The sequence below is a fragment of the Cornus florida genome, unplaced genomic scaffold (genome assembly GCF_030987335.1).
Source record: "Cornus florida cultivar Cherokee Brave unplaced genomic scaffold, ASM3098733v1 CherokeeBrave_3.0.0_Hap2_Chr05, whole genome shotgun sequence".
Taxonomy (NCBI): Eukaryota; Viridiplantae; Streptophyta; class Magnoliopsida; order Cornales; family Cornaceae; genus Cornus; species Cornus florida.
In genome coordinates, this window is record NW_026775575.1 from 84587856 (window position 1) to 84603374 (window position 15519).

General features: G+C 34.9%; 1 protein-coding gene across 1 annotated transcript; it reads right to left on the reverse strand.

Annotated features, from left to right (window-relative positions):
- Nucleotides 1–433: 433 nt before the first annotated feature.
- LOC132309597 (uncharacterized) lies at nucleotides 434–2982 on the reverse strand. Its single transcript, XM_059807889.1, has 2 exons — nucleotides 2455–2982; nucleotides 434–571 (listed from the first exon to the last, which is right to left on the reverse strand). Exons 1-2 carry the CDS (start codon nucleotides 2980–2982, stop codon nucleotides 434–436), a joined length of 666 nt encoding a protein of 221 aa, XP_059663872.1.
- Between the last annotated feature and the right edge of the window lie 12537 nt (nucleotides 2983–15519).

Consider the following 15519-nt stretch of genomic DNA (forward strand, 5'->3'; position numbering starts at 1 on the left):
GTACTTAAAAGTTTGCAAGGAGGATAAATAGAGGCATGTATGAGAAAGCAAAGACAGTGACAGGAAGGAACGCAACGGCACACAAGGCGATTTTAGTCCACTGTTCCTTGTTATGTATCATAAGAGCGATGGTGGCCGCGAATGATAACATCATCATTGATACAGACATTATCAAAAATGTTAACCCTAACAATAGTTTTTGTGGAAGGGAGTTTTTGAAGTCACTCAACCGAAAAGCTGATGTGAGAATTGACAAAAATATAACTAACGAAGTTAAAGTGCATGTCAGGGAAAGGACATCAGTGATGGTAAAGATGACAAACAAAGGTTGGTTGAGAAGTATTGGAGCGCCTGTCTGATCATTTGAACCTCCGGGTACCGTGTAGGCCGCGGCAAAGGCAACAGTGGCAATGAGCACAGCAACAAGAGAGCTTTATTCTGACGTACGCTTTAACCATTCTTTGGCCTCCGAGTGAAGTTTTTCACTCTTCAGAGCAAATACCTGTTCAGCAGTTTGCCCCTTACAGTTGACATGGTTGAAGAAATGCTCTGAGCAGATTTGCTTTACTCGCTGCATTCAAACACAATTGTTTCAAGTGAGAGCATTAATAATACCATTTCCTGGCACAATAATAAAAGTTTGGACAGACAAATGTTTGTCTTGGATCTTTTTTTCTTAACATGTACACAGGTGGGAAGAATCAGCATTGTGTAATTAACTAATATATGAGTAAGTAAATAAAATGTAGAAGTTACAGAAACCCCGAAACTGCCTATTCAGTACCTAAATTTTAAGTAAAAAGGTGATATTGGAGTTGAAGGAAGTACGATGTCATATTATTTACAACAATAAATGGAACCATAGAAGTGAAAATGCATACCTCAAATAAGAGCAAATCCTCTTGCAATTGGAGAAGAAGGTTTCCCTTCGTCTCTTTAAGTGTATTATGATCTTCTTCATTGTCTCTACTGTTGGGATTTATATGCCCTGGCATAGCAAATTCCTGTTTGGATTAATTGATATATGTTCCTGACGTTTCTGAAATATTTATGTTTTATACAATTGGTGAATTCAATGTATTATGTTTCGATTCACTATGAAATTGATAGTGTCCATGTAATTACAAGAAATATTTATATATATGTATGTGATGGCAATCAATGCATGATATATAAATAGTAATTATAAATTGTTCATAGTCGGTAATTATGGATGGACTCATAATTAATTAAGACTTGAACTGGATCCGCGTTAGGTTGAGATATATTGCGAGAGCCGTCGTATGCAATTACTCCCTATCACCGTCATGGCATTTGACTCTTAAGCATGAGAAAAGTATAGACTCTTTTATTAATTAATAATTACTTTGATTTGTTCGGCGGATTCTTCGGGATCCTTAGACCGACACTTTGGGTAGTTATGTAATTAATAGTTAGAGGGTTATATTTTCAATATTTGCATCATTGCTACTTGTATTTATTTTGTATTGATTATGGTTGATCACAAAGTAAATTCGAAGGCCTTCGTGTGTTTTTAGACAAAATGATTTATTATATATTTATTTATTTAAATTATTATTTTTGTCAAACAAATGTTTTATTGTGATCGAGCCAGAAATAATCAAAGGTACCAAAATAAATATATTAATTAAGTAGTCGGATTGATGGCTATATTTATCCGATAACTAATTATGCATAGAGGGGTCAAAGTGCAATATTGACTTAGAGGTTATTTATTATTTAATTGGAGTTCAATTAATTTCTTTTAGTGGAGTAGAAATTAATTTATGAATTAATTGAATTGGGTCCATGGACCGGGCCAATTATTAATTCATTGTAGCCAATAAAATAATAGGCCCAATGGATTCTCACTCATAGCCCAACTTGATATTGGAATCATATTAGATTTGAGACATATGAATTAGAGATGGAGAAGGATTTGTTGTTTCCTTTTCTTTATTTTTATGTTGCCTATAAATATACATGGTCTATGTATATGTTAGGGGGTGATTTTTATGAGAAGGAAAAAGGAATAAATTTTCTCTCTCTAGAAAATTAGGGTTTATGGTCTCATCTAATAAAGGCTCCCACAAGCCTAGTTTTCCAAGGTAATTCATGGAGGCTTATGAGTGATTCCTAAAGGCAAAATAATTACCAAGAAGATGGAGATCCAAGGAGAAGGCATCTTGCTAAGGGATCTACAATAAGTGAGAACATTCACTTTAGAGGAAAGTTTTAAAGGTTTACTCAGACCTTTGATGTAAGTATTCAATCCATTAATTGAATGATACATCATATTTTTATTTTTGCATAAAACTTGTCTCTATGTGATGAATCAAGATTTATGAATCAAAATCTCTCGAAATTTTTTTAAAACTTGCACGTTTCCCAACATCTACAACAATTGCAGTGATTGCAATTCAAATTCTTTTCACTTTCTTCCTTGTCTCTAACCTTGCCCTGACTGGAATTCGATTTCTTTTCACTTTCTTTTATCTGTTCAATCGTGAATTCAGTCTTCTCACCAACCAAGTGCAGAATAGAATTCCCATCATTGTCGGTCTTTTGTATTAGCTTCCTAACTGAAGTTTTAATCTTTTCCACCTTATCAAAGATCTCTATTCTGCGGTACTTGATAGCTATGTGCAAAATAGTACGCCCATCACCATCTACATACTCAACTGCCTGAGGGTACAAGTTGAGTATTTCCTCGACAATGTCCACACAGCCTGATTTAGTCGCCAAAAATAATGGTGTTTCGAGATTCTTCGGCGGTTTCTGCTCATTAATCTTTATTTCTGCTCTTCCATCCTTTTGGGCCTCACCACCCTCAGCTTTTGTCTTTGGTAGATATTGGGATGACTGTTCCACAGCATTAGTTTTCTTCCATGATGTAGTATCCTTCTTAACTAAGAATTTGGCGAGTTCCTTAGCTAATTCATATGTTACCTTTTCCTTTAGAATTTCTTCCCACAAAGGCATTGTCCAACCATCTTTTAAAGAAATTAAAGTCAGTAACGTTGCCATTCAAAAAAAAAAAAAAGTCAGTAACATTGATGGGATTAATTATAAAAATATTGTACTTTCTATTCTATACGTACCTTGACGTTGTATTACACGAGCAGATTCTTTTGAAAAACCTGAAAAACAAATTTTTTTTTTTTTTTTTTTGAGTTTTTTTGGCCGTAAACCTTATAACTTAATCAGATTAATATATATTCAGCTTAATTAATTAAGCTTTTAATTCGTAAAGGTATCTCAAGAGTTCACATCTCCCTCTCACTGTGATAATACTAATAATTGATGCTCATTTTGATAATGCTATTAATAATCAAGTTGCAGCGGCTCAAATTTTAAGATTAAATGGTGAATAAAACAGTACATATATATATATATATAAATGGGATCGTGTGCTCGAATAATGCAGTCAGTCGGCCCACCACTAAGTGCTGTCTCCTTTTCTGATGGAAAGTAGACATCTGATGAAGGAAATACTGTTGAATCAAAGACTTTTTGGAAAAGTTCTTTGTCTTCTTCTGTCGGCAGGATAAGAGGAATCTTTACTTTTTGGGTGGATTCATCTTGTCCTTCAAATGTCCTGTGAGAGAGTCCCAATAGTCTGCTATTGAAATTTCGTCTTCAGAATTAAGATCTTCATTGGGATCTTGTGCATAACCTGCTAGACAAGAAAACTGATTACCGTCTTGGCTGGTCTGGCTAGAGACTGACGCCATGGATGCATCATCTCTTACTGTAGGAGTGGAGGATTCAAAGGATTTAACAAATTTATTCCTCATAAAATCCATGCATTTAACCATTAAATCAGCTTCAGTAATTAATGGTTGTTATTTTCTGATCATATCTTTAACAAGTTCAAATGGGTTAAAGATTTCGGGTTCTGGAATAGTTAACTTTGGAATTTTATCCATATATTCCATTGTTTTCTTTCTGATCTGATGGAGGAGGGCTTGAGTAGGTTCTTGAGTCATGCCTGACCACCATCTGTAATAAAAGATCCTCTGGAGGACCGGTAACTTGTCAGTGGTATAACCACATTGGAAATCCCATTTCCAAATCCAAGGGATTCCAAATTCAGTAAAGAACAATAGGGTGGATTTCCCTACAGGAATATTATCCTGTCCCCGTAATTGGGGATGAAATTGTTGCCATGGTAAATATAATTGACTGATTGATTCGGGCAACATATCCAGATCAGGGCCAAATATAGCCCACCAGGGTATAACCCAGTTTGGGAAATCAGCCTTAACTGATTGGGGGCATATCTTGAGGAACCAAGAATGCTTATGCTTCGGATTTTGATAAAAGAACGAATATGTCCAAGCTGAGATATAATCCCAATAATTGTAACTATGACCATAGGATATTTTCCTTGGCAAATTGGGATTTAATCCCCAGTCACTAGGCCGTATAAGCCTCTTAAAGATAGCTTTACTATAAGTAAGAGGACTATCTTTGGAATTCGGAAATTGCTTCGTGTGGTTGATCTCCACAGAGGAAGTTTCAGTAAGAATGGCTTCATAGATATATCTATGGCGACCATCCGGTGCAGCATATTGTTGAGTTTGGAAATATCTGGATTTTACTTCCCAAGGATCTGGCATCCATTGCTCATCTTGAGAATCCAGTACCAATACTGTTTGGATATACCTTTGATTAGGTATCCATGGAGTTTCTTGTTCAAGAACCTCTTTCATGGTTGATTTCTGATGGTTTTGCTGGGTACTGCTGCTTCCTTTAGCAGGAGTTTGGAGCAGATCAGCAACATGCTCCAAATATGGAAACTGATCATCAGTGAGTGGTATAACCACTTTGGCCTTAGCCTTGTTTTTGCCACGAGCCTTTGGAGTATTACCCCGGCCCTGCCCATGGGGGGGCTGATTCATGAACCCTGCAAAAATTCACGAGTTAGAAAATCAGGTAAAGAATTAGAACTGCCTTTAATATATTCAATAGAAAAATCAAAAGCAGATAAATCAGCTTGCCAACCAGCAAATATCTGTTTGGAAACTAAATTCTTTACATCTTTTTCCAGTACTTGTTTAGCAGCACTACAATCAATGCGTAACAAGAATTTCTGATTGATTAAATCATCTTGGAATTTATAAATGCATTTAACCAAAGAAAGAATTTCCTTTTTGATAGTTGAATAATTTAATTGTGCATTTTTCCAAGTTCCTGAAGTGAAGCGAACAAGCTCCTCTGTTCCTGTGTTCGGATTTTTCTGTTTAAGAATACCACCGTATCCGATATTGGAGGCATCTATTTCCACAATTTTGAACCATGAAGAATTAGCTAGAGCTAAGCAAGGAATTTGTTTGGCTCTGAGTTTAATCTTCTGGACTGCCTTGGTGTGTTCCAAAGTCCATGGGGAAGGAGATTTCCTTAACCTGGTATACAAAATTGCTGTGTCCTGTGCAAGATCTCTGTAGTGATTGCGAATATAATTCAAGCTACCCAGAAATCTTTGAAGTTGAGTTTTGTCCTTTATTTCATCTGGAAATTTAGAAGCAAACTCAATACTGCGATTAATAGGTCTAATTTTCCCATCACAGATTTCATGACCAAGAAAACGGACCTTAGTTAAAAACAGTTTTAGTTTAGGAGCAGATACTACTAAACCACTTCGGTAAATGACATCTTTGAAAATTTTCAAGTGTTTATAATGCTGATCGATTGATTTTGAGTATATGAGAATATCATCAATATAAACAATAGAAAATTCAGTATAAGGATTAAATATGTCATTCAAAATATGTTGAAATTCTGAAGGGGCATTTTTTAATCCAAATGGCATTACTGTCCATTCATACTGTCCGAAAGGTACGCAAAAGGCTGTTTTGTACCTGTCTTCTTCTGTAATTTGTACCTGGTAATATCCAGATTTAAGATCAAATTTAGAAAAGATCACAGCAGATTGTAACCTATCTAAAAGATCTTTGATGTTGGGAATTGGGTATCGGATCCATCTTAAAGTAAGATTAAGTGGCCGATAATCAATAACCAATCGAGGAATTCCTCGTTCTTTTTCAGCATTTTTATTGACATAAAAAGCTCTGCAACTCCAGGGGGAGTAGCTAGTAGTGACAAGCTTCTTAGCCATTAAAGAGCTGATTTCAGTTTTACATAATTCCAAGTAGTCAGCTTTCATGTGGCTGGGACTAGCTTTAGAAGGAATCATGCTATCGGTAAACCCCTTTTCATAGGGTAAAGAAACAATATGCTTCTTTCTGGCCCAAAAAGCATTAGGAATCTCACTACAGATTTCCTTTAGAAAGTGTTGCCGTAGTGACTCAATTTTCTGTTGCTCAGTGGGTTGTACCAATCTTTGATTAATTGCTAAGGAGGATACCTCCTTTTGCAAATAATTCAGTTGTTTTTCCTTAAAGATAATATTATCTCTAAGAGCATTGATATGCTTATTTACTGGTGGGGTCAAGAACTGGAAAGTAATTGACTGGCCATGTAAAGTAGAGCATATTCCATGAGAATCAATTTTCCCAATTGGCATAATCAAAGCTAGAAAGGGAGTGCCCAAAATAACTTGTTGTGCCATGTTTCGGATGAGTAAGAAAGTAGATGGTAGACAAATACCTTCTTTACAAATGAAAACATGATTAAGTTTATACTTAATCTGCATCTTACCTCCACTTGCACTGGTAAGACCTTGAGTGGTTTTCTCAAAATATTGAGTAGGAACCAATCCTTCCTGTATGCAGTTCATGTCTGCACCACTATCAACTAAGGCAATTGCATTAGTGATTGTGTACTCCTGATTAATTACCAAATTGATAGATATATACCATTTTTGGTAAGTAACTTGATTCAAGAGTTGAAGATAATTAGTACCTTCTGATTGAGGAACTTCATCATTGGATGATGAAGATGGAATTGCAGATTTTGCTTTTAAAAGAGTAATTTCTAAATCCATCGTAGTCTGACGAGACTTTAATTGACGAATTTCTTCTTTTAAAAGATTAATCTCCATTCTAAGATCAGGGAGATTAGCAGGACGAGAATTTTGTCCTTGGTGTTCTAATCTGCTTAGAACTTCTTTCATGCTGTAATGATTTTCTGCTCGCAGAAAATTTGGATTATCCGTATCCTCATTAGATCTTGCCAGAGCAGAACCTATTTCAAAGACTTTCATCTTGATTTGAGGATCCTGGATATGATCTATAAGATCCAATAAGGATTGTTGAGTTGAAGTTAAAACATTTAAGCTTAACCCATTCATCTCAACAATTGCCTTATAATAATCATCATGCGAAGGATTACAGGAACATCTAGGGTTTTCAATCTCTGTTTCAGAGGAAGAAGAAGACTGTAATTCCATGACAACATCTCCGTAATCACTTGATGATTCTGGTTCAGAAGAACTAGTATTAAGTAACAATTTACTTAATTGAAGTCTCAGTTCCTCTTCTATGTGAAGACTACTGAGTTTCTCCTTAGTTCTACATTTGTTTGCATAGTGGCCAATACGTCCACATTTGAAACATTTAGCCTTAGCTTTGGGCTTTCCTTTACCCTTTGCTTTAGGAGTATATTTCCTTTTAGGCTTAGTATACTGTCTAGAATTATCCTTTTCCTTTGAATAATTCTTTCGTTTGGAATACTTCCTTTTATAAGGTTTTTCAACCTTATTTCTTTTCCTAGGTTTAGGATAAGATAAGGGAGTCTGGTAGGCAAATTGATCACAAAATTCACCTACTTCCTTTCGACCAGTTAATCTTTGGGATTTTAACTGGGATTGTAACTTCAGGTCATTACAGAGAGCTAGACCTTCCTGGATTACAATGTTGACTAATCCACCATAGGTATAGTTGCTGTAAGGGATAGAGATACCATTATTCATATCTCTAAGCTTTTTCCTGATTCTTTCAGCAAAGAAGGTTGGTAAACCATCTACAAATTTGGCTTTCCAGTGCTCATGATTTGCATCATTGAGCTGGAGAACCTTTGCCAAGAATACATCTTTATACCATCGGAAATGAGTTAAAGATGGACATCTTAGATTTTGTAGAAGTTCACGACTTCGTTCACTATTAGCACCTTCAGGGCCAACAAAATGTTGGATAATAGTGGTAATGAGTGTGTAAACCGCATCAGGAGCAGGGCCTGATTGTTGAGTAGCTTCATCTTTAACAATCTTGGTAGCAGAAAAGATTTCAGCTTTCTGAATGTCAGTGAGAACATTATCCCACCATCCTTTAAGGATTCCTGTAAAACCAGCAACGACAAACTTAGCAATGGTTGGGTCAGTATTGTTGTTGATTTTACAAACTTGGCTATACATCAATATTTGATGAATAACCTCGTAAATCTGATAATCAGATTTGCCATCTATGTTCCACTCATAAATGGTCTTGCCATGAAAAGATTTCTGTGTATGAAAATAATCTTCTTCATACAAGATATCTTGAGGTGTGGGTCTAGGATAATAATATCGACTCGGAGCAGGAGCGGTATTAGAGTGGATATTCTTATCATAGACAATTCTGTTGAACTCAGGCATCTGAGTAAAATCATTTTGGAATACCTCAATATGAGGTAACACATTTTCAGAATCAGAACCAATTTCAGATTCATCATGGGATAAAGTCTGAATTTTGAGTCCTTGAATTTTCTGAGTAAGAAGAGTAAGAAATTCTTCATTCTTCTTAGGATGTGTCAGATTGAAGCCTTGAACTTCAATTGCAGGTTTCACCAATGCTTTGGATAAGGAAACTTCTGGAGGAGAAGTTTTCACAGAAATACACTTAGTATTAATTGTATTTAATACCGTGTCTATTCCCGTTTCAATTCTCCCAAGCTGGGACCCTATCGTTTGTAAGCAAACATTAGTATAATTGTTCTGCCTGTAAACATGAGTAATGTCTTTTCTAGTAGCATTACAGGATGGATCAATTATTCTAGGTTGGCTATAAGCCTTGGTTTCCACTTTAGAACCACTGTCAGGGTCAATTCTTTTCAGAATTAAATGTTCAGGGGGAGGATGGACAGAGTGGAAAACCTTATCTTCAGATGTGGTCCATGGTTTGAGAAAATCATCCAATATGTTGATATTAACAAGAGAATGATTGGTCATGTAGAACCAAGAAACAAAAGGTATAACCATTTTGCGTTCTTGTAGAAAGTCATAAAATTGGGTTTTAAAAAGTTGTAATTGATTTTGGTCAAAACTTTTGAAATACCAATTTCTGAATCCTTTATATTGATCCTGTTGAAATTCAGTATTAATGGCAATTCTATCAGGGACAAAATCCATTAAAACTAATATTCATGAGGGTCATTGATGTCTGTGGGATCTTCAAACTGATCCTTGACAGATTCATTTCCGATTCCCATTTCAGATGGAGTTGGGCTGAATTCAATTCCAAATTGGCGACGAGACATACCTATTGGTGCTTTCTCGTATACTCCTCTTGGAATTTGATTCGGAGATTGTTGTATTCCTTTCAGCTTGAGCTTGGAATCAACTGCTTCAGGGAGTCCTTCCTTACGGTAATCTGACGAGATCGAATGTCGAGAAGGAGGACAAGAAACATGGTAAGGAAGATGACTTCCTTTAGATGATGTAGATCTGGATAGATCTATGGATTTTCTGAAATTCAGAAAAACATCACCATCTTGGTCCTGAATAACACAGTCTAAGCTATGATTAGCGATTGGCTGTGCTGGGACGGCATTAGAAATCGTCCAGTGTTCAGGAAATGTTATCTCACTCCAAGGAATCATCCTTTTTGTGGCAACATTTGATGTGTACATGTTGGTATCACATAACGCTGTTACTCCTTTAGAGTCTTTGCGTATGGCATTGGGACACATAGTATCAAGTACTTTGTAATGGATGCGATAAATAACACTTATCACTTCTGATCCAGGTAAGTAATCATATCCATAAGTCTGAACCCTAAGACTAACCGCCTCATGGATATTTTTATCTGTTAAAGATAAATTCAGACTAGGATAGACATTAAAATAAACCGGTCCATGACATAGACTGGTTTCCAGTGCACCCATCAAGGAAGGGTGAAATTTCAGACATCGAGCATCCCTAAGGGTTGCTTGAATGCAGGCATCCATCCCTAACAAGGTTAAAGGTTTAAAAGCAATTTGAATTAAACCTATATGGATGTACTTATATTTATGCATGTGCCTCTGAAGGTCACGGGAAGACAATAACTTAATTATTGTATCCTTAGTGCTTAATTGCATGGTCTGTTCCATGGTCTTAATAGTCCATAGATCAGCTAAATTAAGCATTCCGATTTTGTAAATGCTTTTTGCACTTACTGGAGGGATAGTCCATCTGTTCAATTTATTTTGAACATTGGTCCATTCCACTACTTCAGTATTTTTTACCAGTTCTGAATCCTGGTTGTCCTGTAGTCCTGAAGAGGAGGACGAAGATGGTTGTAACATGTCTGTTAATTATTGTTAATGCTTTAAGGTCTGCAGAGTATAAATATTATAATATTATATAGTGAACAGTAAGTTACTATTCTGTCGTCGTTCTGCTTAAGAGAGATTCTATTACTCGTCTGTCAACGATTTACTGGAAACAATACCCTGTGTAGCAATTTAATGCAAAAATGGGTTAAACATTCCAACGCGACTTTTGGACGACCCATAATTGAATCTGGGATAAACATAATTCAGACAGAATAATATTCATATTGTTCAGTACATAATTACGATAAACTATTATTTTGAATGAAAAATTAATGTATCTCACATTTGTAGATAAGACGCTTCAAGTGTCCTGCATTCCTGCCTTGAAATGCCGATGAATTACGTGAAAGGTGTTGAAGAGCAGTCATCCCAACTTCGTCTCTTTCAGCAACTAAACATTCATACTTTTTTGCAATTTTAAGGGCCAATTCTGTCCATATTTTTTTATAAAATATGTTGGTCATAAAAAAAGGAAAAATTAAAAAAAAGAAGCAGCAACTACTCTCAAGTTGATAACAAAACCAGGTAACTTAATTAATTTATAAAGTCAATCAGGCAATTCAATAGCTTGATTGTGCCAAAAAAAAAAAAGCATCATATTTACCAAATCCAAAATGCAGGATCCAAACTCAAACATAGAGCCAGAGTAGATTAAAGGTTATGAAATTAGCTAGAACTTAGGAACTCACTAAAATGCCCTGAGATAACCGCAGTGTGAAGTATTGTGCTATTGTTCGGCTTCTGATAATATGTAGTCCTGAGCTCTTCTTCACTTTGGCCACGTCCATGAACTTCCCTATCAAGAAATGCAAACATCTGATTTCTTCCAAATTTGGCTGCACGGAAAAGAGCCGTCTCTTCAAATTCGTTGCGCATACTTAACAACTGGGGTGCCATTTCTAGCATTTTCTTGGCAGCTGGGACTAATTTGTTGAAGGCAGCTGCCTCATGGAGGATTGTGTTGTTAACAGCATTTGGACGGGTCAGTTTTTGGTATTCATACTCAGGCAACATCTCTAGTAAATGAATTACTAATTGATCTTGTACCGTGTATGCGGCCATATGAAGGACCGTGTCATTGTGTATGGTTAGGACATGCAACGGACCATCTGGATACTTATCACGTCTTCGACAGAGCTCAAGCACCTCGTTAGCCTTTTCATTCTTTAGAGAATTGTAAAGCTTTGCATTGTCTTCATCACTAACAATGGCAGACTGAGAATGCTCCATTTGCCGGATGTACTTGTTATACTGGGACTATGAAAACACACATATATTTGCTTGTCTATGTCATTATGTCTATATGTCAATTTATATACGTGACATATAGACACACACACAGAGGTATAATCAATTGGGACATCTCAGCAAGTGCACTCTGCTGTAATTCCACTTTGGTCTGCTGGTATCAAAATATAGTAATTATTCCTATTTCCTTTAATAATAAATCAGTTTTATTCCGACTACTTCACTAGCTCTAATGTGAACCAATTTTATTTAATGTTACATTGTTTATGAGGGAATTAATTCTTTATTCTCAGGCCCTCTTGTATGGGTACTTTTTAATGCTAGAATCAAGAAATATCATCTGGTTATGCTAATCTTTTAATATCACTTCAGTAACAAATTAACTTCCACGAAAAGATTAGCATCCAATAGTATGATTACTCGCAAAACAGAGTATTCCTTTAAATCATGTCATTTATCATTGCTGTTCTTTTAAGCTATGTGATGCACACTTCACATTATAAGAATAACTTCTCAACCATATTTGATTCTTTTGCAATCCTTATTGATTGAGCTTGTAAATTTTTATTTTTCTTTTGTTAAGACTTAAGGGGTTGTAAATTAATCGTAAGCCATTGTTCCCATATTTCAGTAATAAATTTCAGAAGACACGTACACTGTACTTTTGAAATTAATGAGCATTTACTAATTACTACACTGGGAGGAAAAGTTTGGACACACGTTTAAACTCTTGTGTTGTTTTTAATCAAAGTTACTAATCTTAAAATTAATTCAGATCCTCAAAGGTCATTTCCAGTGATAAATAAATTGCGTACATATAAAGGAATAAAAATAGAGAGTAACTATGTTAAAAGAATGGTCGAAAAGAATGTTGCCCATTTCAAGTCGAGGTTAAAAGCAAACTCTAGATAAGGCATTTATGGTATTTAAGTATATTAGATATAAGTAGAATTCAAAATCTCAAAAAAAAATAAAAAATGCAGAAATACCATTCTACTTCAACAACAAGAAAGCAGCCATCATCAAGCCTTATTAATGCAGTTTCAATTTCACTTCTCAACTTGTCAGTAGTCTAGCGGTACCGGACCCCTACTCTATAAAGGAATGTCAGGGTTCAAGTCTCAGTCGAGACATGTGTGTGTGAGTAACTAAGAAGAAAAATAAAAAGAAGAAAAGAATTTCACTTGAGAAGAGCATGGAGTGAAAAATCTTGATTAATTTGTTCTTCATTGTGTTATTGAAGTACATAGGTAACCTGTCTTTTTCTAGAATTGGCTTTCAAGTACATATATTTTATTTTTTGAGATGTTATCTAATAAATGGTTTAATCATTTTTTGTGGAACATCCAAATAATTCTAAGACTCTTATTTTGTACTATGTTGAAATGAGGAAAATTATGAAACATGTGAAGGCATTATCGCCTAAGATGAAAATTAAGTAACACCAAATCTTTAGGGCAAAAATGAATTTAAAAAAAAAAAAAAAGGAGTAAAATTTCTTGCTACTTTCCATTTGATTTCTCGACACTTAAATTACAATTTTGATGCTTCACTTTTCATACAACAATAACAATCAAGCCTTTTCTTACGTAATTACTTAGGGTCAGCTACGTGAATCTTATATTTTTATTCAACTCTATAATTCTTGCTTATTAATTGGTTAGAATATAAACTGACTTAATAATCAAAGTGTGAATGCTTTTATGATGATCAGAGTTTGAATATTTCTGTAGGCTGGTAATTAAGGCATTTCTTTGTACATTGGCCCTCAGGGGTATAGCAGTGTTGCAAGGACCAAGAAGATAAGCCCTTCTTGCTTTTTCTCCTGACTGGAATGATGCGTATGTTGTAAGGCCAATACACGTTCTCTAAAACTCTAAAGGATATCAAAATGTCAAACCCAAATCAGTGGCGAATTTTTGGGTTTTTGAAACTTGGAAGTTGTGATACCCCTCGATTCTAGAGCCACGGGTGATCAAGTTCGAGCACAGAATACAAGGGATATCATACAATTAATATTTAAACAAACATTTGAATACAAAAAGAATAATAAAGAATAAATAAATAATAAGCTGAAAGGAAAACTAAATAATAAATTCTTATTTAAAAAAATCCTCAAATAAAAAAATGATTAAAAACCCATAATAAAATCCTCCAATCTTCTGATACCAGTAATTAATTAAACTACAACTCAGGAATCCATACTGTGGACCCCTAATAATATCCTAACTGAAATAACTGAATCGAAATAAAAATAATAAGTTACTAATGAAGAAGAGTCCTACGTAGAGTCGGAAGAATGAATGGCTGTCTCTGCTCGGTACGAACAATCTCTAAGACTGGAACTGACGAACACCTGAAAAATAATGGTGGGTCAGGCCCACATACAAGTTCTAATCTACTACATCCCAAACAGAGACCCGATACACATACACATCCTAATTAATTCAACAATACCTAAATAGTTCATATATAGATATATATACACACTAAAGGAACCTCACTAGACTATAGAGTTGTCTCAACCTGAATAGTAGGCAACATGCAAAATGCACATATAGTGGGCATGAGTACCTAGACCTACCAGGGTACACAACCACACTATATCTAGCTACACATCCCTGGCAATATACGCACCCTAACCACTGATCCTGAGACTCAAGCTCATATCATGGCATATAATTCTATATGTAAAATCCATCATATCCAACCATCCAAATAAACTATCCAATTATTATTTCAATAATATGTCATCCAACTATTCCGTTGACCTGACACGAATAAGTAGGACTTAACACTGTGGTTAATCCGTTCCATTATTAAAAATAGGTAGGACTTAACTCTTAAGTTAATCCGTCCCTAATATGCCCCCATCCCATAATGGTGCATTAATCCATATCACAACCAAATAAAAGTTTCCAATTCAAGGATAATGTAAATAATATTTACATTTAATAATCCAAATAAATATGATATAAATCTTATATACATCCTTTGCATTTACTTAAGCAAAAATATCAATTCTAATTAGCATGCATTTAATTTACATCACAACAAATTAACATGCATCTCGACTAAATTGTACATCTCCATGTTCTGATTAAATTAATTTAAATCTAAACAATCGATTAAAATAATTTAATCCAACAATATTTAATTAATTTATTCTTTTAAAATAATTAAAACCCACACTTAGCCTATACTTTAAATTGTGCTTTTAAAATCCTTCATACACAAAATCATATAAATACTATTTCAATTGTTTTAAACAATTAAAATAAACCACTCATTCCTTAAATATCCTGGCAGTAAATTGTAACTTCATAATAACCCAAGTTTCTATCATGTTATATTAGGCATGCCAACCCATAACGGATTTAATTTAGCCAATTTAAAATATTTAAAACTGGTCCCAAAATATCAAACAGTGTAAGAAACCCATAAAATTCCTCTCACGGGCTAAATCGCCCCTTATGGATTGATGCATCAAATTCCCAAAACATGCTAGAATTTTACAAACCCAGATACAATACCTATACATACCAGAATTTTCGATTTTAATATACAAATAGGTTCATTTAATTTAATTAGCTCATCCTGGAATTAATTAAAGTATGTATAGAATACAAGTCAAAGGAGAAGAGTAAGAAAAGAAACTTGCCTTAAAGATTTTCATATTGAAAACCCAATTATTTTCTCTACTTTCTCCCCTAAATCCGGCGACACCCAATTCTCTTCCTTCTCTCTCTTTTTCTCTTTCTTTTCTTCTATTTTCTCCCTTTTTCTCTCGACTTT

Coding starts and splice junctions, on each gene's coding strand:
- LOC132309597 (XM_059807889.1), bottom strand. CDS start 2,982: ATGCCTTTGTGGGAAGAAATTCTAAAGGAAAAGGTAACATATGAATTA. Junction 572..2,454: donor CGAATTCCAGTCAGGGCAAG/GTTAGAGACAAG, acceptor GTTTGAATGCAG/CGAGTAAAGCAAATCTGCTC.